Source organism: Heptranchias perlo, chromosome 7 (genome assembly GCF_035084215.1).
Source record: "Heptranchias perlo isolate sHepPer1 chromosome 7, sHepPer1.hap1, whole genome shotgun sequence".
Classification (NCBI taxonomy): domain Eukaryota; kingdom Metazoa; phylum Chordata; class Chondrichthyes; order Hexanchiformes; family Hexanchidae; genus Heptranchias; species Heptranchias perlo.
In genome coordinates this window covers 64,191,866-64,215,125 of record NC_090331.1, presented here as the reverse complement: position 1 = coordinate 64,215,125, position 23,260 = coordinate 64,191,866, and the positions used below count along the sequence as shown (strand labels likewise).

Sequence of the window (23,260 nt, the reverse complement as noted above, 5' to 3'; positions counted from 1 at the left end):
CTTTATCAAAGGCCTTCTGAAAATCCAAATACACCACATCCACTGGTTCTCCCTTATCTATTCTACCAGTTATATCCTGAAAAAACTCCAGTAGTTTTGTCAAACACGATTTCCCTTTCATAAATCCATGTTGATTTTGTCTGACTCCTTTGATATTTTCTAATGTCCTGTAATCACATCTTTTATAATAGACTCTAGCATTTTCCCTGCTACTGATGTTAGGTCTGTAGTTCCCTGTTTTCTCTCTCCCTCCTTTTTTGGTGGGGTTACATTTGCCACCCTCCAATCTGCAAGGAACTGTTCCATAATCTATAGAATTTTGGAAGATGACAACCAATGCATCCACTATTTCCATGGCTACCTCTTTTAGTACTCTGGGATGCAGATTATCAGGCCCTGGGGATTTATTGGCTTTCAATCCCATTAATTTCTCCAGCACTTTTTTTGAATACTAATTCCCTTTAATTCCTCCTTCTCACTAGACCCTTGGTTCCCTAGCATTTCTAGGAAGTTATTTGTATCCTCTTCCGTGAAGACGGAACCAAAGTATTTGTTTAATTGCTCTGCCATTACCTTGTTCCCCATTATAAATTATCCCATTTCTGACTGTAAGGGACCTACATTTGTCTTCACTAATCTTTTTACATACTTGTAGGCCTCCCATCCTGCACCTTCTGTAAAGTTCAGCTCATCTAAAACTCTGCTGCCAGTATCCTATCCTGCACCAAGTCCCACTGAGTCAGCATCCCTGTCCTTGCTGACTCCTTGAACTCCCCAAATGCCTCAAATTTAAAATTCTTATCCTGTGTTTAAATCCCTTCATAGGTTAACCCCTCTCTAACTCTGTAACTTCCTCCAGCGCTACAACCCCCCCCCCCTTTCATATTTTTCATTCCTCTGACTCCGGCCTCTTGTGCATTGGCAGCAGATGGCACAGTATTCCCTCTCTAACCCCTCCGCTTGTCCACCTCCCCCTCTTTAAGACCCACCTTAAAATCCACCCCTTTGACCAAGCTTTAGATCACCCCTTCTAATATCCCCTTCTTTGGTTCCGCATCCATTTTTTGATAACATCTTTGTGAAGCGCTTTGGGGCATTTTTCTGCATGAACTAGGCTGTAGAAATGTTGCTGCTCCTCCTCCTTTCCAGAACACTAAGAGGTCACCTCGATAACCGTTTGCTCCAGGTAAAATGGAGACTGGATGAATTTGTTTCTGGATGGTGATTAGGAACCAGAATTTAGCTCTCAAATCCACTTCTTTATGGATGGGTTATGCAGATGATCTGCTTAACGACCTTTGATAGTCTCGCTCTTGAGTCAGATGCTACTGGTGCCATGGGTGATTTGCATCCCACTCCCACCCTTTTTATGAAAGAACCTGGACTGCACTTGACACCACCCACTAATGGCATGGTGAAAATCAGAAACTTGTGTGTGGGACCATGTGCAGAGTTGTGTATCCTCTCCATAATACTGTGCTGCAGCACTAACCCTGTTGTTTTTGTTATAAAATGTAGATAGAACTGTAATGGTAATAATGCTGATCAGTAGGAACAGAGATTGTTAGTGATTGCGTGTCTGTACTTGATTGATTTTGTGTTATTTATAGATGGTTCATTTTTCACAGGTAGCAGGCAAAGTTTGAATAATGGGATCAATGATTTGTATGGAAGAGACAGTATGCATTAATGATTGGGACCCGTGCAGATCAAACTTGCTATGGACTGGTCCTCGAGCAGTTTGTTTAATGGGTCAAATTAATATTCCACCTTTCCCAAATTCAGCTTGAATTTTTTTGTGGCAGGAATGGGAGCAGGACAATGAAACCTCGTTGGTGATCATTAAAGGAGCTGGAGAAAAAGCTTTCTGTGCTGGTGGTGACATTAGAGGTAAGTGTTGGTCTAAATTTATTTTGTATTTCGCTACTTGGTATTTTTAGAATTGATGACGTACACTGCCATATTTAATGTACGAGAATTGACGACTGCAATATACATATAGTAGTGGCCTGTGTTAATGACCATCCATCAGTAATAACTGCAAAACCACAGAGCCGACTAATTCTCTGCCGACTTCCATTGTATCAAATCCTATTAGCAACTGCCTATGAAATGCAACTGTGGCCACACATTTACAGTGCCACGGTTGGTTTTCCTATTTTAAAAAAAGATTGCCGACAGCACTAATGTATTTAATTCAATGTCATGTAGATGCTGCTGAAAGCATTTTTTGTGCCCATCGTTCAGAAAATGCTTATCCCAAGGCACTCGTCTCCAGTTAGATCACTGAAATGGCAGAATTTTTTAGGTGTTTATTCTTGTTCAATGAAACATGGCTCCTTCATGGCTTCTATCATTAGTAGCATTGCAGAGCTTAATAAGAATGAAAATTGATCCAACAGTCAGTGGCTTTGCATCTTAGCTACAATTGTTAAAGATTAGAGATCCTCTATAATCTGTGTTTTATCCTAGACGGCAGGACCAGAATGCCTTGACTGGATGAAGGCTAAGTGTGTATTTCGTGTTTCTTTTTAGTAACTCCTTGACTTCCTGGCTGATTTCGCTGTTTCCTATTTAGCTGTTACAGATGCAGGAAAAGTTGGAGACAGACTGGCGGAAGATTTCTTCAGGGAAGAGTATATTCTAAACAATGCAATTGGTATGTAAACTATAGTGCTGTAATCAGTCTCCTGCTAAAAGCTCCTTAAAGGACTACTATTTATGCAGAACATCTAAGTAATTGCATGTTTTCTTCCTTCTCATTTCCTCCACCTCCATTCTCCTGGTTCTTTACTACTTTGACCCTTGCTGAGATAAGTGACCTGTCTCTGGGTTTCTATCACTTTTCTGCTGGGCACTGGGAGGTATTTAAGAGCTTGAAATTATTATTTTTTGATTCACGTCCCTCCTTTCTCCAGAGGTACAGCTTAGGTTCTTCTCGCACCATGGCTGAGTTTACACCCTTGGCATTGTGGAGGATGGCAGGCATGAACCTGCATACATCTTCACGTTCTCAAGTGGACTCATTACAACTTCATTAAAACTTCATCCCAGCAGTGTTACGCAGCTTTAACACAAACAACAAAATTCAAATATGCCCCTTCAATCCATCTAATATTAATAATCTAGTGTCTGCGTGCCCTGATCCAATATCTCCCACTCTCTAACCCCGTTTCACTTGAAGATTGCACTTGGTCGCAACTCCTTGTGTGCAATGTGGGATTGACTAGTGTATAATTATGGTTAATTTCCTTTATTTAAGTTTGAATATAATACTGTGGGGTGCTTGCTGTTAATTGCAACAAAAATTTTTTTTGGCTCGATCAAAATTTCGAAAAAATAAACAATTCAACATTTATTTAGGAAGCTGCCGGATTCCATACATAGCCCTTATTGATGGAATAACGATGGGAGGGGTAAGTCCTATCTTCTCTCACTCAGTTGACTTAATAATGTATTTCTACACTTTAGGCATGTAATCTCTATGTAATGTACTCAGAGATATGTAAATCCGTGGAGGTTACAACATGGAAAGAAGCCATTTGTCCCAAACCATTCCGTGTTGACGTTTACCCTCCATGTAAGCAAATAGTCCTAAGCATATTTATACATCCTGTTTCCTAATGCCTTCTATAAATATATCTATAAATATGCTTTCAATCATCCTTGCATCATTCACTTCCCCCATATCCAAGTGTCTTTTTTTTTCTAGCTTCAGATTAGTCAATTAATTGTGCATTGTAGAAAGAAAGTGGGTTCAGGAGAAAAAATGGTTACAAAACAGTTAACTTAAAATCTCGCCACAGTTGAACAACCTATCTAAAGAATTTCTGCTGCTTGGTAGAATTTTTTTTTCAGAGTATTGCTCCATAAATATGCTACTGTGATATGCCTTGAATATCCAACAGATGGAGACATCGAGCAATTTTGGTGGATGTGTGTTCTTTTGCTTTTAGTTTCTCCGTAATAGAACCTATTATTAAGGATGTAGTAAAAGGGCACTTAGAAAATCATAATATATAGGCAGAGTCAACAGGGTTTTATGAAAGGGAAACCGTGTATGACAAATCTATTTGAGGGTGTAACTATCAGGGTAGATTAGGGTGAACCAGTGGATGTAGTATATTTGGGTTTTTAAAAGGCATTCGATAAGGTTGTTACACAAGATTAAGGCTCATGGGATTGGGGGTAATATATTAGCATGGATTGAGGATTGGTTAATGGACAGAAAACAGAGAGTAGGAATAAACGGGTCATTTTCGGATTGGCAGGTTGTAACTAGTGGGGGGCCACAAGAATCAGTGCTTGGGCCTCAGCTATTTATAATATATATCAGTGACTTAGATGAAGGGACTGAGTGTAATGTATCCAAGTTTGCTGAAGACACAAAGCTAGGTGGGAAAATAAGCAGTGACGAGGACGCAAAGCGGCTACAAAGAGATATAGACAGGTTAAGTGAGTGGGCGCGAAGGTGGCAGATGGCGTATAATATGGGGAAATGTGAAATTATCCACATTGGTAGAAAGAATAGAAAAGCAGAATATTTTTTAAAAGGTGAAAGACTAAGAAATGTTGGTATTCAGAGGGATTTGGGTGTTCTTGCACACAAATCACAGAAAGTTAACATGCAGGTACAGGAAGCAATTAGGAAGGCAAATGGTATGTTAGCCTTTATTGCAAGGGGGTTGGAGTATAAGAGTAAGGAGGTCTTGCTGCAATTATATAGGACTCTGGTGAGACCACAACTGGAGTACTGTGCACAGTTTTGGTCTCCTTATCTAAGGAAGGATATACTTGCCTTAGAGGGCGGTGCAACAAAGGTTCACTAGATTGATTCCTGGATGAGAGGGTTGTCCTATGAGGAGGGATTGAATAGTATGGGCCTATATTCTCTGGAGTTTAGAAGAATGAGAGGTGATCTCATTGAAACGTATAAAATTCTTAAGAGCGCTTGATGGGGTAGATGCTGAGAGGCAGTTTCCCCTGGCTGGAGAGTCTAGAACTAGGGGTCATAGTCTCAGGATAAGAGGTCGGCCATTATGGAAAAATTTCTTCACTGAGAGGGTTGTGACTGTTTGGAATTCTCTACCCCAGAGGGCTGTGGATGCTCAGTTGTTGAGTATATTCAAGATTGATAGATTTTTGAACACTAAGGGAATCAAGGGATATGGGGATAGGGCAGGAAATTGGAGTTGAGGTAGAAGATCAGCCATGATCTGATTGAATGGCGGAGCAGGTTCAAGGGGCCGTATGGCCTACTCCTGCTCCTATTTCTTATGTTCTTATGTTCCATCAAAGTGGGCGTTATTATCTTAGAAACAGCAGGAAATGGGGCCAAGGGGAAACCACAATAATACATCCCAGCACAAGTCAAAATATACTAGACTGGAAGTTTGGAGTTTTCAGGGTGAAGAATTGTTTACTTTTAACATTAGTTCATGCACTTGACTGATCAATAAAAAAATAATCTGTATAAATATTAGTGCAGGAGTTAAAATTTGAACACCTAGGGATAAATTATCTAGGATTGTTAAAATAAGATGTAAAATAGTTTGAATAGAAGTGTTTTATTTTATATTTATTTGTAATACATGTATTTCTGTGTCATGCAAAGTAAGAACATCACAAGTTGGACAATGTTAATTAAGGGTCTCAAAAGATGGAAGTGATGCTCAAGGACATGTGGGGGCAGTAACAGAGATAATGTGCAATACATCTGATCTATGCTTTTTATAATGCTGCATTGGTTTCACAGGATTCTGGGCAGGGGGGAAGCTCTATTTCCCCAGCACTCATCCTGAATTCATGGGGTGGGGGAGGAACTTATATTTTATTTCTGTGAGCTTTTCTTACTCATCCCAAACATGCAGTTTTTAAAAAAATAAAGATCAACTTCCATGTTAATGTTGCGGCAGTTCAAGAATCTGTTTCAGACTTCAGAACTAAGCCTATAGTTTCTAGATTTCCTTAACTCCTATCAATTTTATTTTTTCCATTGATTTAGCAAAATAAAAATTGTACTTCGATATCTGTTTCGGAATCTTCTTCCATTTTTGATGTCCAGTGCCTGCATTGAGTATTTCCATGCCAGAATAAAACTCCCTGTACTTTGTTCTAGCAATGTGAATTAATCTGAAGACTACAAAACTACTTTTGATTGCACCAGCGTAATCATTTCTATTCCCACATCAACCATTCTCGTTACCCGTCTGAGTGAGATTATCAATTTGTATAGAATTATAGGCAAGTTTTTGGGCCTGTGTTTATTAGTCACTCAGTAGAGTCTAATCTCTTTGAATTGGACTTTTCTAGCTTGAAAACTTTCATTCGTCTCATTCATTCGATTTGATCTAAGATGGATCTAAGGGCAGGACCTAGAGTTGGAAAGGCAGTGTGCTAACCCATTATGTCACCAACTACCCACAAACACTTTGCACAGTCGAATGTTACTATCTCAAACTTGATGCACCAGCTAGAAAGAGTGAGAACCAAGACTTACTTCCACGAGACCGCTGGCTTCAGAACAATACTGATTAGATTTTCCACTTGAAAGAAGATCTCAGAGCATGTATGACCTTTTTGAGATTTTAGTCCTGTGTTTGTGGTGCAAGAAGAGAAGAAAAACATATTGTGAATTCTAGCCTTTTTTTGTAGACATTTTGTTTCCATTTGGATATGGTTAATTTGAGACAAAATTAGAAGTATTTAAACTTTTCAGTACTGGACTCTTAAATGACAGTAGGCATGGTGATGAAGTATATTATTGCTGTAACATACCGTGCTGTAGAACGTAATTTGTACCCAAAATCCATCATGTGATGATCTCTCAATCTCAGTTTTGCTGTTAGAGCAAAGCGATGAACTGAGGTGAGGTGCTTCTTTTATTGGGCTATGAGGGAAATTGGTGGGTGCCTCATCCTAATTCTCTGAGATTGTCATTGTCTAATGCTGGGATACAGTCTGCTTGTCTCCTTAGCAGGGTCATTGTGCATGATATGGATGAGGACCTAAAGAGGGGAATTTATTTTTTGTGGGAGACCCCATTTTGAAGTACAAACCCCAAAAGTAAAGACATTCCAATAAATTTGCATGGGAAGGTGCCGTGGGGAGGAGAGCGGGTGTTGGAGGTGATGGAAGAGTGGACCAGGGTGTCGCGGAGGGAGCGATCCCTTTGGAATGCTGAAAGGGAAGCGGAGGGGAAGATGTGTTTGTTGGTGGGATCGCGCTGGAGATGGCGGAGGATGATACATAAGAACATAAGAACATAAGAAATTGGAGCAGGAGTAGGCCAATCGGCCCCTCGAGCCTGCTCCGCCATTCAATAAGATCATGGCTGATACGTTGAATGTAGAGGCTGGTGGGGTGGAAGGTGACGACGAGGGGGACCCTATCATGGCTCTGAGAGGGAAGGGAAGGGTTGAGGGCAGAAATGTGGGAAATAGGACGGACACGGTCGAGGGCCCTGACAGCGGAGGATAATCCTTGGTTGAGGAAAAAGGAAGACATATGGGAAGCACTGGTGTGGAAGCTGGCTGGTAATGGTTCTGCTGTTGCCATTCACAGCTACTCTAGACCGATCTTTTGCTTCTTAACTTGTCTCATTACCACCCTCCTTGCCTTGCACCATCATCCCTTTTGCGATTTAATCACTCTTGCCCTCTACCCTATCACAGACCTTCCCTTTTGTTCTTTCCTCCCCTCCCCCCTCCCCCCCTTTCCCTGGCTCTATACTTGCTTAAAACCTTTAATTCCACAAACAGGTCTGCCCTGGGAGACTCTTCGTTTCAGCCTGTTCTTGCCCCACGGAACTTATTTCCTCCTATCTCGACTTTTATTCTCCCCTTGTCCAGTCTCTTCCGACCTACTTCCGCGACTCCTCTGACACCCTCCCCCACTTTAACATTTCCAGTTCCCCGGCCCTAACTGTCTCCCTTTCATCATGGACGTCCAGTCCCTCTACACCGCCATCCCTCGCCAGAATGGCATGCGGGCCCTCCGTTTCTTCCTTAAACGGTGGCCCAAGCAGTTCCCATCCACCACCACCCTCCTCCACCTGGCTCAACTTGTTCTTACATTGAACAACTTCTCCATTGACTCCACTCACTTCCTCCAAATAAAAGGTGTCGCTATGGGAACCTGTATGGGTCCTAGCTATGCCTGCCATTTTGTGGGATACGTGGAACAGTCTTTGTTCCAGTCCTACTCATGTTCCCTCCCTCACCTCTTTTTCCGGTACATTGATGACTGTATTGTTGCTGCTTCCTACTCTCACCCTGAACTGGAAAATATCATCAACTTTGCTTCCAATTTCCACCCTTCCCTCGCCTTCACATGGTCCATCTCCAACTCTTCCCTTCCTCGACTTCTCTATTTCCATTTCGGGGGATAGGCTGTCAATCAATATCTATTATAAGCTCACCGGCTCCCACAGCTACCTTGATTACACTTCCTCCCACCCCGCTTCCTGCAAGGACTCTATTCCTTTCTCCCAGTTTCTCCATCTCTGTCGCATCTGTTCTGATGATACCACCTTCCACACCAGTGCTTCAGATATATCTTCCTTTTTCCTCAACTGAAGGTTCCCCTCTACTGTAGCTGACAGGGCCCTCGACCGTGTCCGTCCTATTTCTCGCACTTCTGCCCTCACGCCTTTCCTTCCCTCTCAGAACCACGATAGGGTCCCCCTCGTCCTCACCTTCCACCCCACCAGCCTCAACATTTTACATATCATCCTCCACCATTTCCGCCACCTCCAGCGTGATCCCACCACCAAACACATCTTCTCCGCTCCCCTTTCAGCATTCCGAAGGGAACACTCCCTCCGCGACACCCTGGTCCACTCTTCCATCACCTCCAACGACCGCTCTCCTCCCCACGGCACCTTCCCGTGCGAGTGCAGGAGATGCAACACCTGCCCCTTCATCTCCTCCCTTTCCACCGTCTAGGGCCCCAAACACTCCTTCCAGGTGAAACATCGATTTACTTGTACTTCTTTCAATTTACAATACTGTATCCGTTGCACACAATGCGGTCTCCTCTACATTGGGGAGACCAAACGCAGACTGGGTGATCGCTTTGCTGAACACTTCTGCTCTGTCGGCAAGTGTAACCCTGACCTGCCGGTCGCTTGCCATTTTAATTCCCCTTCCCACTTCCACTCTGACCTCTCTGTCCTCAGCATCTTACACTGTTCCAATGAAGCTCAACGTAAGATCAAAAACAGCACTTCATCTTTCGTTTAGGCACTTTACAACCTTCCGGACTCAACATTGATTTCAGTAACTTCAGATCATAACCACTGCTCCCATTTTTTTCAGACAGCAAGTGCTGGTAATGATTCTGCTGTTGCCATTTACAGCTACTCCTGATCAATCTTTTGTTTCTTAACCTGTCCCATTACCACCCTTCTTGCCTTGCACCATCATCCCTTTTGTCATTTAATCACCCCCTGCCCTCTACCCTACAACAGATCTTCTCTTTTGTTCTCCCACCCCCCCCCCCCCTTCCCTGGCTCTGTACTTGCTTAAAAACTTTAACTCTTTAACATCTTCCAGTTCTGATGAAAGATCTTCGACCTGAAACGTTAACTCTGTTTCTTCGCAGATGCTGCCTCACTTGCTGAGCTTTTCCAGCATTTTCTGTTTTTATTCGAATAAAAGATGTGAATTTGCGAGAAGAGTGAAATTAAACAGCCTAATAGTAAAAATGTCGTAACTGCATTTCTTATGAATTAAAATTATTACAGGTGCTGTAGGCTTGTTAGACATGAAAGTTAGACTCCATTGCTAATGATCTGAAGTGATAAAGCACCATCACTTTACTAAATATCTTCCAAAGAGATTTATAATGTGTGATCAAAAACAAGTTGCCCGTGACTATAAATTAGAGATTCTTTATGTAGCCAGTTCCTTAAAAGCCCCTGATAAGTTCTGTTTCGTTTTCATGTAGGACAAATGTCAGGAAGCATCTGCTTTCACATTACAAAAGATCTCTTCAAATGATTGTTTCTAGCTTTGAAATATATAAACACATCCCAATTAAGTCATAGTTTTTCTAACTGGCGTCCGTAGACCTTAGGAGCTCTGGAAGGGGATTCTATGAGGTCATCAGATTTGTGTAATTTTCTGTATTTATTAACTTAGAATCATAGAAAGGTTACAGCACGGAAGGAGGCCATTCAGCCCAGAGAGTCTGCGCCGGCTCTATGCAAGAGCAATCCAGTCCCGGTCCCCCGCCCTTTCCCGTAGCCCTTCAATTTTTTATCTTTCAAGAACTTATCCAGTTCCTTTTTGAAGGCCATAATTGAATCTGCCTCCACCACCCCCTCTGGCAGTGCATTCCAGATCATAACCACTCGCTGTGTAAAAAAGTTTTTCCTCATGTCACCTTTGGTTCTTTTGCCAATCACCTTAAATCTATGTCCTCTGATTCTGGACCCTTCTGCCAATGGGAAGAGTTTCACTCTATCTACTCTGTCTAGGCCCTCATGATTTTGAACACCTCTTTCAAATCTCCTTGCAACTGTCTCTGTTCCAAGGAGAACAACCCCAGCTTCTCCAGTCTGTCCACGTAACTAAAGTCCCTCATCCCTTAACTTCCCTAAATCTTTTCTGCACCCTCTCTAAGGGCTTCACATCTTTCCTAAAGTGCGGTGCCCAGAACTGGACACAATAGTTGAGGCTGAACCAGTGTTTTATAAAGAGCCATCATGACTTCCATACTTTTGTACTCTAGGCCACTATTTATAAAGCCCAGGATCCCGTATGCTTTTTTGACCGCTTTCTCAACCTGCCCTGCCACCTTCAACGACTTGTGCACATATGCCCCCAGATCTCTCTGTTCCTGTACCCCTTTTAGAATTGTGCCCTCTAGTTTATATTGCCTCTCCTCATTCTTTCTACTGAAATGTATCATTTTGCATTTTTCTTGTTAAATTTCATCTGCCACGTGTCCGCCCATGCCACCAGACTGTCTATATCCTTTTGAGGCCTATCATTATCCTCCTCACTGTATACTACCATTTCAAGTTTTGTGTCATTTGCAGATTTTGAAATTGTGCCTTGTACACCCAAGTCCAAGCCATTAATATATATCAAGAAAAGCAGTGGTCCCAGCACCGACCCCTGGGGAGCACCACTGTACACCTCCCTCCAGTCCAAAAAAACAACTGTTCACCATTACTCTCTGTTTCCTGTCCCTTAGCCAATTCTGTATCCATGTTGCTACTGCCCCCTTTATTCCATGGGCCGCAATCTTGATGCTAAGCCAACCATGCGGCACTTTATCAAACGCCTTTTGAAAGTCCATATACACCACATCAACTGCAATGCCCTCATCTACCCTCTCTGTTACCTCATCAAAAAACCCTATCAGATTAGTTAAACACAATTTGCCTTTAACAAATCTGTGCTGGCTTTCCCTAATCAATCCACGCTTGTCCAAGTGACTGTTAATTCTGTCCCGGATTATCATTTCTAAAAGTTTCCCCATCACTGAGGCTAAACTGACTGGCCTATAATTGCTGGGTTTATCCTTACACCCTTTTTTGAACAAGGGTATAACATTTGCAATTCTCCAGTCCTCTGGCACCACCCCCGTATCTACAAATGTTTGGAAGATTATGGCCAGTACCTCCGCAATTTCCACCCTTACTTCCCTCAGCAACCTAGGATGCATCCCATCCGGACCGGGTGACTTATCTACTTTAAGTACAGCTAGCTGTTCAAGTACATCTTCTTTATCAATTTTTAGCCCATCCAGTATCTCAACTATATCTTCCTTTACTGAGACTCTGGCAGCATCTTCTTCCTTGGTAAAGACAAATCCAAAGTACTCATTTAGTACCTCAGCCATCCCCTCTGCCTCCAGTAGTAGATCTCCTTTATGGTCCCTAATTGCCCCCCCCCCCTTACTATCTGTTTACTGTTTACATGCCTGTAGAAGACTTTTGGATTTCCTTTTATGTTGGCCGCCAGTCTATTCTCATACTCTCTCTTTGCCCCTCTTATTTCCTTTTTCACTTCCCCTCTGAACTTTCTATATTCTGCTTGGTTCTCACTTGTGTTATCAACCTAACATCTGTCATACGCCCCTTTTTTCTGTTTCTTACTCACAATCTCTTTTGTCATCCAGGGTACTCTGGCTTTAGTTGCCCTACCTTTCTGCCTTGTTGGAATGTGCCTGGACTGTACCCAAACCATCTCTTCTTTAAAGGCCGCCCACTGTTCAATTACAGTTTTGCCTGCCAAACTTTGATTGCAATTTACCCGGGCCAGATCTGTTCTCATCCCATTGAAATTGGCCCTCCTCTAATTGAGTATTTTTACTTTAGAGTGGTCCGTGTCCTTTTCCATAGCTATTCTAAACCTATGATACTATGATCGCTGCTCCCTAAATGCTCCCCCTTACTAAATAAGCTGTTTCTTTTGCCGTATTTCATTTTCTGCAATGAAAACATTCTTTGCTTTGAGCAGCTGACACCGTCAGAAGTCGTGCCAAAAAAAATGGAAAACTACTGACTTAAATAAAGGAACCCTATAATCTTCAACAAAGTAAGAATAGCTCTGTTAAAGATGACAGTTTATTCTCCTTTTAATTGCACATTGTTGTGTTGACTAGAAAAGCGTTAAAAGGTAATGGGTTCTAATTAGTGTAAATTTGTGGTGTGAGATCATTATTATTTATTATTTAATTCCACGAAAGTCCTTATTAAGTAGGATCTGTTCAACTTGGATCCACTCAACGATTCCTACAAAGCTATTAACTTCGGTTGATTGCTAAAAGCAAGGAAGTGGCAGTGGAAAATTAAATGTAGGTTAATGCCATCCTTGAGTACTTTATTGAGATTTAAGTGGGTTACTTCAGGTGCACGTTCCACTAAGTGTAACAATCAAACTACATTATTGTAAACTTGGGGCAACAAAATGTTCCTCTTATCACAGGTTTATTTCATTGAATTTTGATACAGTTTCATGATACAGAACCACGGGGGGAGCGATTAATCCTGTTTGTTTCTAAAATACCAACAGGGCTTCCACAGCGGCTCGATAGATTTTTTACAGAGTAGCTGAGCTACACATGCAAGGAAGGTCACAGGTTTGATCCCTGGCTACAATAGCTGGAGGCAAAATTGGGAACAGCTGTGATTTTTAACTGTATTTTTAGTTTTTTTCCCTTTGTCCTATCCCCACACAGTTGAATAATCTGCTGATGCTCACTGTCAAAATGTGCAGATAAATAATGGTATTTATGCAGGATACTGGCAAGTGCTTGGCACCTTTGGAGTCCAATAAATGCCTTTAGATGAGAAGAGGAAGAACGAAAACTAGAGAAAAAAATACTTAACATGCCATGTTAGCATAAACTGCTTAATCCAGGTGCAAGTTTCAGTAAATTGAAGTTGCAAAACTTGGACAACAATGTTCGAAGACAAATGACTATTAATCAAGGTGACCAGAAGGATGGGGGTCACTGAATGTTTATTGAAACACCTGTTTAGGCAGTTATTGTAGCTGGACTGTCAGAATGATGGATTATGAGTAAAACAATATGTTATGTATGAATGTAACCCTTGATAACACTAGCTGTTTGCAGTTTTTGATGATTCAGTGCTTTTTCATTAAGTGCACAGGTGCTACTTTGTTTTCTATCTCGCTTCAGCTGCCATTTTAAATTTTGTTGCAGCAGAACACAGCTACTATTGGGCTCATAAGTGCATGATATTCCCATGACAGGATTCCAGTTTCTGTGCGTGTGTGAAATCCCTTGTGGCTTGTGATGTCAGACTGACTCAGACCTTTAAACTGACCAAGTGAACTTGGGCAGACAAAGTACAGGGCTTTGCATAGATCAGGTTAAGGTGTGGGAAAGTCCACCAATCGATAACATGTCCTGTCAGCTGGATAACCAAGTGTAGTGGCCTGGAGACTATAACTGGGAGAAAATCCTATGAAAGCAAAACCTAATGAGTATTTTACATTTCTGTGAAATAGGAGCATATTTGTGTAACACTGATATGAAGATCAATCATTCGAAACAGTAGCAGGTACCAGTATCAAAAATGTGTGGGTTACAGTGCATAACTATGTCATAAAGAGAAGGGCATGCATCACAGGTAATTCTTAGATCAGTTAACAAGGGGGAATTGATATTCCAGTAAGAACACGCTTTTCTTCAATTAATGATTCCTGTAGGGTGGCTTTAGAAACTAGAATAATTCTAATAGCTTGATCTTTTCATTAGATGTAAGTTTTCTTTCACAGATTACACTCGATTGATTTTAAGCTGCTACCTGTGTGTTGTCTTGCTGTTTGACCTTTTTTCTCTATTAAATGCAGCTTCCATTGAAACAGGGTGAAACAGCTGAAAGAGATTCAGGAACCATACTGTAGCATCTGCTTTGCATTGTCTTAGAGAAGCCTGATGGAGATCATTTACCCTTTAAAGCTAACCTAGCGCTACACCACACTGGAATATGAATATTTACATATAGATATAAAATCAGAGTGAAGAAAACCTGATGAAAATATACAATTATTGAAATTGAAATCAGTGCTCAGATAAATAGGAAAAGTAAATAGTGGCATCTAAGGAAGTAATCTTAAGTTCAATTGAAAAATAAACCAAAAAATAATGCATAGCCAATGTGGATAAACCTTAGGTAGTTTTGCACTTTGAGTCCACCGGTAAGAAAGTTAAAGAAAACTGCAATCTCATACACAGTACATGCAATCAGCTCTAAGAATATATAAAGGTCTGATTGATCTGTTCAGTGAAGCATTCTAGTATTTATTAGACTTGTATCTTAGAAAAATTATGGCTAAGATCCGTTAGATATTTTGAGGGAGTTGAAGAAGAAACTTCTAGAACAAGAAATAAATAAGCTAGATTAACTTTACTTGGGAGATGGTTGGCACTGATTCCAAGGACCTGGTGGTAATTAGATTTTGTAATCACGACTCAAGATTAGATTTTGGTTAATTTCCAGCTTTTCCTAGAGTTTTACACTGGTTTACGTGTTGGCGATGTTGTACATTTTCCTTATATGGTATTTATAAAATGTCCTGGAATTGTAATACTTGCATTTATATAGCACCTTTTGAAATGCTTCAAAGCACTTCACACAGTGAAAGAAAATGAAGACTTGCATTCATAAAGCACCCCATCAAGTCTGCTAGAAATGCCTCCAAGCCCTTCACATATAGTGAACCAGTTTGAAAATACACTAAAAGTTGTGTAGGTAACTTGCACATGGCAAGATCCCACATACATACATAGCAATGTATGACCAGTTAATTTGTTTTGCTGATGTTGATTGATGAGGATGAGATTTTTCTATCATGATGGTAATAACTGAGCCAGGACATAGGGAGACCTCCCTGTACTAATAGAGCCAGGGGTTTTTTACCATCCATCTGCACTACCAAAACAGACAGATAAGACTCTGGTTTAATGTCTCATCAAAAGGACAACACCACTGATGATGTAGCAGTTTTGAGCGTTGCACTGGAATGCCAGCCTAGATTATGCACTCAAATCCTAATGTGGGGCTTAAATTCACAACCTTCTAATCCAAAAGCGAGCGTGCGACCAACAGAGCCATACTAACATAGCTGTATGTATAGGGATAGTCATGTCACATGCTTCAGGATAAGGTGTTTAATTTCCAATTTTTGTAGGACTCTTGAATTACTAGCAAATGTCTTGTTAACTTGTAGTTCATAGCGTGGGAGACTTAATAAAAATATTTGACAGGTTAAATATCCAGCAGCACTCTAGTGCGTCTTAGTTGTTGTTGATGTTTTCACAAAACAGATTTTTGGAGCTTCAAACCAGTGCAAGATTATTGACAAAAGTCTTAAAATGCCAAACTATGACTCAAGCCTTATGCTTTATACTGCATGGGATTCAGTAAATTGGTTTGAGTAATTACAGTGGTTACTTTTAATTTCCAAACATGCATTACGGAAAGGAATCATAACATGAACCAATAGCTAAATAATGTAGCTTTGGGAGTAATAAATAGGGAGCTTGTCAGAATTCCACAGAAGAAAGTAGTATAAATATTTTTGTCTTTGGGAGGTTTCGCCTGGAATGTTACTGAACTTTTTAATGATTGGTTTAATAAATTGGGGTTTAGACGTTTAGGGTATAAAGAGCAATTGCCAAAATTTTGCTTCTTATATCCTATTCATGCTTTTTAAGTTTCTTTTTCTAAAGCATCTTAAATCAGTGGCCTTCGTTTACATTTTGACTAGATTACACGTGAGTTATTTTGTTCTTGTTTGTTTGTAGCACTCAAGAACTTCATGTCCAGTATGTTCTCTATAACCATAGGTGTCAATTATGTGGTGAATAGCTACCTAAACGATGCAGGAAAAATAGCCACACCAGTAAAAAGTTGCAGCCCTTGTACAAGCATAGCTTAAGGAATAACTATTCTAGTCAAGAAGATGGAAGGATAAGCTGCTCTCAGGCTTTGGTTTTTGTCATTCTGTAACCCACCATAACTTGCATTCAAATAGCGCGTTTAATATTTAAAAAAATGGCTTAAGAGCTTTACATGGAGGGAAAAAGAAGGGGAAAAAATGAGATTAAGCGTGCAGGACTGTTTTGATTGTCCCTCAGATTTTATTGCGTACTGTGAGGAAGTGACTCTTTGGGCATGATTTTTACCTAGAGCCGGGAAGAGAGCGAGGGGGTAGATTTTGACGTGGGAAACACGGAAGTGAAGTGAGCGCGTCGGAATCTGCAATCGCAAATTAATTGAAGCCAATTATTTTTTACTTCTGGGTTTTACGTCTCCAAGCTGCACAGCGGGTGTAATGCACACCCGCATGACGCAATCAGAAGTCCACTATTTAAAGGACCAATGCAAAAATGGATTTTGGAGGAGAAAGGAGGAAAAGCACCAATAGATTCATAGAGAGCAATGGCAGCAACCAGGTTCACGGATGCTACACTTGAAGTTCTGCCGGGTGCAGTGAGAACCAGGAGGGAGATAATTTACCCAAGCGATGGGAGGAAGAAACCTGGTACCGCCACCAAGAAAGCGTGGCTGAAGAGGTGAGCAGCAGGAGCATGGTGCCCTGGTCTTGGATGCAGTGCTTGAAGTGGTTTAATGACCTAACCTGGTCAGGAAAAGTGAGTACAGTTGCTGATTCATCCACATGCTGTGGTGTACAACAGAGCCCCCCTCACTCTGTCTTGCCAAATGTACTTCATCACACCACTCCTCTCACCCACTTAAGTCTCAGTAGCACCCATCGTTTACTTTCTATGCACTTCCTCACCTCCCCATGTATCCACTCAATGCTGCCACTCACCCCAATCCTTATGCAGTGTGATGCATCTGTCTCATAGTCACCCTCACTCAATGCACTGCATCCATTGGGTGAATATATGACCTTCAGTCACTCACAGGTCTGTTCTTTTGCCCCCATAGGAGAAGAGAGCGCAAATCACAAGGGAGACATGGCCCTCCACAAATAGTCCAGCTGACATGCAAAGGAGGAAGCCATGGAGATTAGTGGCACATCTGCATCCCTCTCAATCGTAAATGGAGAGACCGAGAACACACAGACGCCTGGTGACAGAACTTAAAGATCTTTCACACATGTGATGACTTTATTTCATCAATGACTGAACTATGAGAAACCTGAGTGTGGTGATTGCCAAGGTTGTCGCGCAAATTGGCACAGGGACAAATAGATTAGAAGGTTAATGCGTTGCTCAAAGAGTAGTGTGGGAAGCAGGGGTTTCAATTCATGGGACACTAGCACCCGTACTGGAGAAGGAGGGAGCTGTTCCGTTGGGACGGGCTCCACTTATATCGGGCTGGGACCAGTGTCCTGGCGAATTGAATAACTAGGGCAGTAGATAGGGCTTTAAACTGTTGTGGGAAAAAATCACCACTCGGAGTCAGAATCACTTCATCGTTGCCTTTAATTCAACAGTCCAAAATCCACGCTAACAAAACAAATAAGAGGGGGGAGGGTTCAGGAAAGGGTAATTTTATCAGTCTAAAAAGAAAAGTCAAGGCTGTAGAGTAGCAATTTGGGTAAAAACAGGCAGAGTGTGTCAGGAAGGGACAGAGAGATAAACAAAGGCAATAGGGCATTCGTGACTAAGGTCAAATCAGGGAAAAAAAGTAAAATGTTAAAATTAAAGTCGCTATTTCTGAATGCACGAAGCATTTGTAACAAGATAGGTAAATAAATGGCACAAATAGAGATAAATGGGTTTGATCTAGTAGCCATTACTGAGACGTGGTCGCAGGGTGACCAAGGTTGGGAATTAAATATTCCAAGGTACTTGACTTTTAGAAAAGATATACAAAATGGAAAAGGAGGTGGGGGTAGCCCTGATAATAAAGAATGAGATAAAGATAGTTGTGAGAAAGGATCTTAGCTCAGAAAATCAGGATGTAGAATCAGTAAGGGTGGAGCTAAGAAATAACAAGGGGCAGAAAACGCTGGTGGGAGTAGTTACAGGCCCCCTAACAGTAGTTATAGTGTTGGACAGAGAATAAATCAGGAAATTAGAGGAGCATGTAACAAGGGTAATGCAATAATCATAGGGGACTTTAATCTTCATATCGACTGGGCAAACCAAATTGGCCCAAGTAGTTTGGAGGACGAGTTCATGGAATGCATCTGAGACAGCCTAACCTCAGTGGTGGGCAAATTATTGGAATCAATTCTGAGGGACGGGATAAACTGTCACTTAGAAAGGCACAGACTAATCAAGGACAATCAGCATGGATTTGTTGAGGGGAGGTCGTGTTTAACTAACTTGATTGAATTTTTTGAGGAGGTAACAAGGAGGATCGTTGAGGGTAGCACAATTGATGTAGTCTACATGGATTTTAGCAAGGCTTTTGACAAGGTCCCACATGGCAGATTGGTCAAAAGAGTAAAGGCCCATGGGATTCAAGAGAATGTGGCAAATTGGATTCAAAATTGACTCAGTGGCAGGAAGCAAAGGGTAATGGTCGAATGGTGTTTTTGCAACTGGGGGATGCCGCAGGGTTCAGTATGAGGTCATTTGCTTTTTGTGGTATACATTAATGATTTGGATTTAAACATAGGGGGCATGATTAAGAAATTTGCGGATGACACAAAGATAGGCCGTGTGGTTGATGTGAGGAGGAAAGCTGTAGACTGCAGGAAGGTATCAATGGACTGGTCAGATGGGCAGAAAAGTGGCAAATGGAGTTCAATCCGGAGAAGTGTAAGGTAATACATTTGGGGAGAGCAAACAAGGCAAGGGAATACACAATAAATGGGAGGATACTGAGAGGTGTAGAGGAAGTGAGGGAACTTGGAGTGCATGTCCACAGATCCCTGAAGGTAGCAGGACAGGTAGATAAGGTGGTTAAGAAGGCATATGGAATGCTTTCCTTTATTAGGAGTAGAATATAAAAGCAGAGATGTTATGCTGGAACTGTATAAAACACTAGTTAGGCCACAGCTTGAGTACTACGCACAATTCTGGTCACCACATTACAAGAAGGATGTAATTGCACTCGAGAGGGTGCAGAGGAGATTTATGAGGTAGAATTTTAGCTACGATGACAGATTGGATAGACTGGGGTTGTTTTCCTTGGAACAGAGGAGGCTGAGGGGTGATTTGATTGAGGTGCACAAAATTATGAGGGGCCTAGATAGAGTAGATAGGAAGGACCTACTTCCCTTAGCGGAGGGGTCAATATCCAGGGGGCATGGATTTAAAGTGATTGGTAGAAGGATTAGGGCGGAAATGAGGAAAAAAAATTTCACCCAGAGGGTGGTGGGGGTCTGGAACTCACTGCCTGAAAGGGTAGTAGAGGCAGAAACCCTCAACTAATTTAAAAAATACCTGGATGTGTACCTGAAGAGCTGTGACCTGCAGGGCTACGGACCAAATGCGGGAAAGTGGGATTAGGCTGAGTGATTCATTTCGCAGCTGGCGCGGACACTATGGGCCGAATGGCCTCCTTCTGTGCCGTAAATTTTCTATGATTCTATTCTACAGTTTTCTAGAACAATATGTCGAGGAACCAACTAGGGAACAGGCTATTTTAGATTTGGTATTGAGATTAATAATCTAGTAATCTTATAATAAAGGATCTGCTGGGGAAGAGTAATCATAGAATGGTTACGGCACGGAAGGAGGCCATTCAGCCCATCGAGCCTGCACCAGTTCTCTGCAAGAGCAATCCAGCTAGTCCTGCTCCCCAGCTCTCCCCGTAGCCCTGAAAATTTTTCTCCTGGAGGTACACATCTAATTCCTTTTTGAAGGCCACAATTGACCCTGCTTCCACCACCCTTTTAGGCAGTGCATTCCAGATCCTAACCACTCGCTACGTAAGAAAGTTTTTCCTCATGTCGCCTTTGGTTCTTTTGCCAGTCACCTTAAACCTGTGTCCTCTGGTTCATGTCCCTTCCGCCAGTGGAAATAGTTTATCTTTCTTTTGTCTAGACCCTTCATTATTTTGAATACCTCTATCAAATCTCCTCTCAACCTTCTCTGCTTTAAGGAGAACAATCCCAACTTTTCCAGTCTATCCAAGTAACTGAGGTCCCTCATCCCTGGAACCATTCTAGTAGATTTTTTCTGCACCCTCTCTAAGGCTTTCACATCCTTCCTAAAGTGCGGTGCCCTGAATTGGACACAGTTTTATAAAGGTTCAACATAACATCCTCGCTTTTGTACTTATGCCTCTATTTATAAAGCCCAGGATCCCATATGCTTTCTTAACCGCTTTCTCAACCTGTCCTGCCACCTTCAACAACCTGTGTACACATATCCCAGGTCTCTCTGTTCCTGTACCCCCTTTAGAATTGTACCCTTTACTTTAAACTGCCTCTCCTCATTCTTCCGACCAAAATGTATCACTTCACACTTCTCAGCGTCAAATTTCATCTGCCATGTGTCCGCCCATTCCACCAGCCTGTCTATGTCCTCTTGAAGTCTATCACTATCCTCCTCACTGTTCACTACACTTCCAAGTGTTGTATCAACTGCAGATTTTGAAATTGTGCCCTGTACACCCAAGTCCAAGTCATTCATATATATCAAGAAAAGAAGTGGTCCCAGTACCGACCCCTGGGGAACACCACTGCATACCTTCCTCCGGTCTGAAAAACAGCCGTTCACCACAACCCTCTGTTTCCCATTAGTTAGCCAATTTCATACCATGTTGCCACTGCCCCTTTTATTCTGTGGGCTTCAATTTTATTGACAAGCCTATCATGTGGCACTTTATCCAACGCCTTTTGGAAGTCCATATACACATCAACTGCATTGCCCTTATCAACCCTCTCTGTTACCTCATCAAAAAATTCAACCAAGTTAGTCAAACACTATTTGCCTTTAACAATTCATGCTGGTTTTCCCTCATTAATCCACAATTGTCCAAGTGACTATTAATTTTGTCCCAGATTATTGTTTCTAAAAGCTTCCCCACCACCGAGGTTTAACTGACTGGCCTGTAGTTGCTGGGTTTATGTTTACATCCTTTTTTGAACAAGGGTGTAACATTTGTAATTCTCCAGTCCTCCGACACCACTCCTGTGTCTAAAGAGGATTGGAAGATTATGGCCAGTGCCTCTGCAATTTCCATCCCTTCCCTCAGCAGGATGCATCCCATCCGGAGATGGTGACTTATTTATTTTAAGTACATACAGCCTTTCTAGTACCTCCTCTTTATCAATTTTTAACCTATACATTATCTCAATTACCTCTTCCTTTACTGTGACTTTGGCAGTATCTTCTTCCTTGGTAAAGACAGATGCAAAGTACTCATTTAGTATCTCTGCCATGCCATCATAATATGATAGAATTTCATGTTGAGTTTGAGTGTGGTGTAGTTAAGTCTGAAACTCGGGTCTTAAGTTTAAACAAGGCCAATTATGTAGGTATGAGGGGCGAGTTAGCTAAGGTAGATTAGAAAATTAAATTAAAAGGTGTGATGGCAGATAAGCAATGGTGAACATTTAAAGAAATAATTTATAATTCCCAATGAATATACATGCCCTTGAAGAATAAAAACGCCACAGAAAAGTGATCCAACTGTGGCTAACTAGAGAAGTTAAGGATAGTATTAGATTAAAAGAAGAGGCTTACAATGTTGCCAAAAAGTGTAATAAGCCTGAGGATTGGGAGGATTTTAGAAATCAGCAAAGGATAATCAAGAAATTGATAAAGAGGGAGATAATTGAATATGAGAGTAAACTAGCAAGAAATATAAAAACAGATTGTAAGAGCTTCTACAAGTATATAAAAAGGAAGCGATTAGCAAAAGTAAACATGGGTCCCTTAGAGGCAGAGACAAGAAAAATTATAATGGGGAATAAGGGAATGGCAGAGACGTTAAACAAATATTTTATATCTGTCTTCACAGTCGAAGACACAAAAAACATACCGGAAATAGTGAGGAACCAAGGGTCTAATGAGAGGGAGAAGCTTAAAGTAATTAAGTTTAGTAAAGAAAAAGTTTTAGAAAAATTAATGGGACTAAAAGCCGACAAATCCCCTGGACCTAATGGCCTACATCCTAGGGTCTTAAAAGAGGAGGCTGCAGAGATAGTGGATGCATTGGTTTGATCTTCCAGAATTCCCTAGATTGCAGAACGGTCCCCGTGGATTGGTAAGTAGCAAATGTAACCCTACTATTCAAGAAAGGAGGGAGAGAGAAAACAGGGAACTATAGGCCAGTCAGCCTGACCTTATGGTAGGGAAAATGCTAGAAGCTATTATTAAGGACGTAGTAACAGGGCACTTTGTAAATCATAATATAATTAGGCCGAGTCAACATGGTTTTATGAAAGGGAAATCGTGTTTGACTAATCTGTTGGAGATTTTTGAGGATGTAAGTAGCAGGGTAGATAAAGGGGAACCAGTGGATGTAGCACATTTGGACTTTCAAAAGGCATTCGATAAGGTGCCACACAAGAGGTTGTTACACAAGATTAGGGCTCATGGGATTGGGGGTAATATATTAGCATGGATTGAGGATTGGTTAACGGACAAAAAACCGAGAGTAGGAATAAACGGGTCATTTTCGGGTTGACAGGCTGTAACTAGTGGGGTGCCGCAGGGATCGGTTCTTGGGCCTCAGCTATTTACAATATATATCAATGACTTAGATGAAAGGACCGAGTGTAATGTATCCAAGTTTGCTGACAATACAAAGCTATGTGGGAAAGTAAGCTGTGAGGAAGACACAAAGGGGATGATTTTAAACTCCAAGAACAGGTGGGTTGGGGGCGGGTGGGAG

At 41.5% G+C, this 23,260-nt stretch overlaps 2 protein-coding genes across 3 annotated transcripts in view; one reads left to right on the top strand and one right to left on the bottom strand.

Moving 5' to 3' along the window:
• The window catches only part of hibch (3-hydroxyisobutyryl-CoA hydrolase), a 140,442-nt gene that overhangs the window by 38,416 nt on the left and 78,766 nt on the right, over positions 1-23,260 (top strand). For both annotated transcript variants that reach the window (XM_067987736.1, XM_067987737.1), the window contains 3 exons: positions 1,806-1,890; positions 2,579-2,659; positions 3,364-3,416. In XM_067987736.1, coding sequence (XP_067843837.1) covers positions 1,806-1,890; positions 2,579-2,659; positions 3,364-3,416 — 219 coding nt within the window. The remainder of the gene's footprint in view (positions 1-1,805; positions 1,891-2,578; positions 2,660-3,363; positions 3,417-23,260) is intronic.
• LOC137323794 (inositol polyphosphate 1-phosphatase-like) overlaps positions 1-23,260 on the bottom strand; it is a 139,195-nt gene that overhangs the window by 92,193 nt on the left and 23,742 nt on the right. Inside the window, exon 2 of the mRNA XM_067987735.1 lies at positions 6,500-6,593. The gene's annotated coding sequence lies outside the window, so the exon portion shown is untranslated. The remainder of the gene's footprint in view (positions 1-6,499; positions 6,594-23,260) is intronic.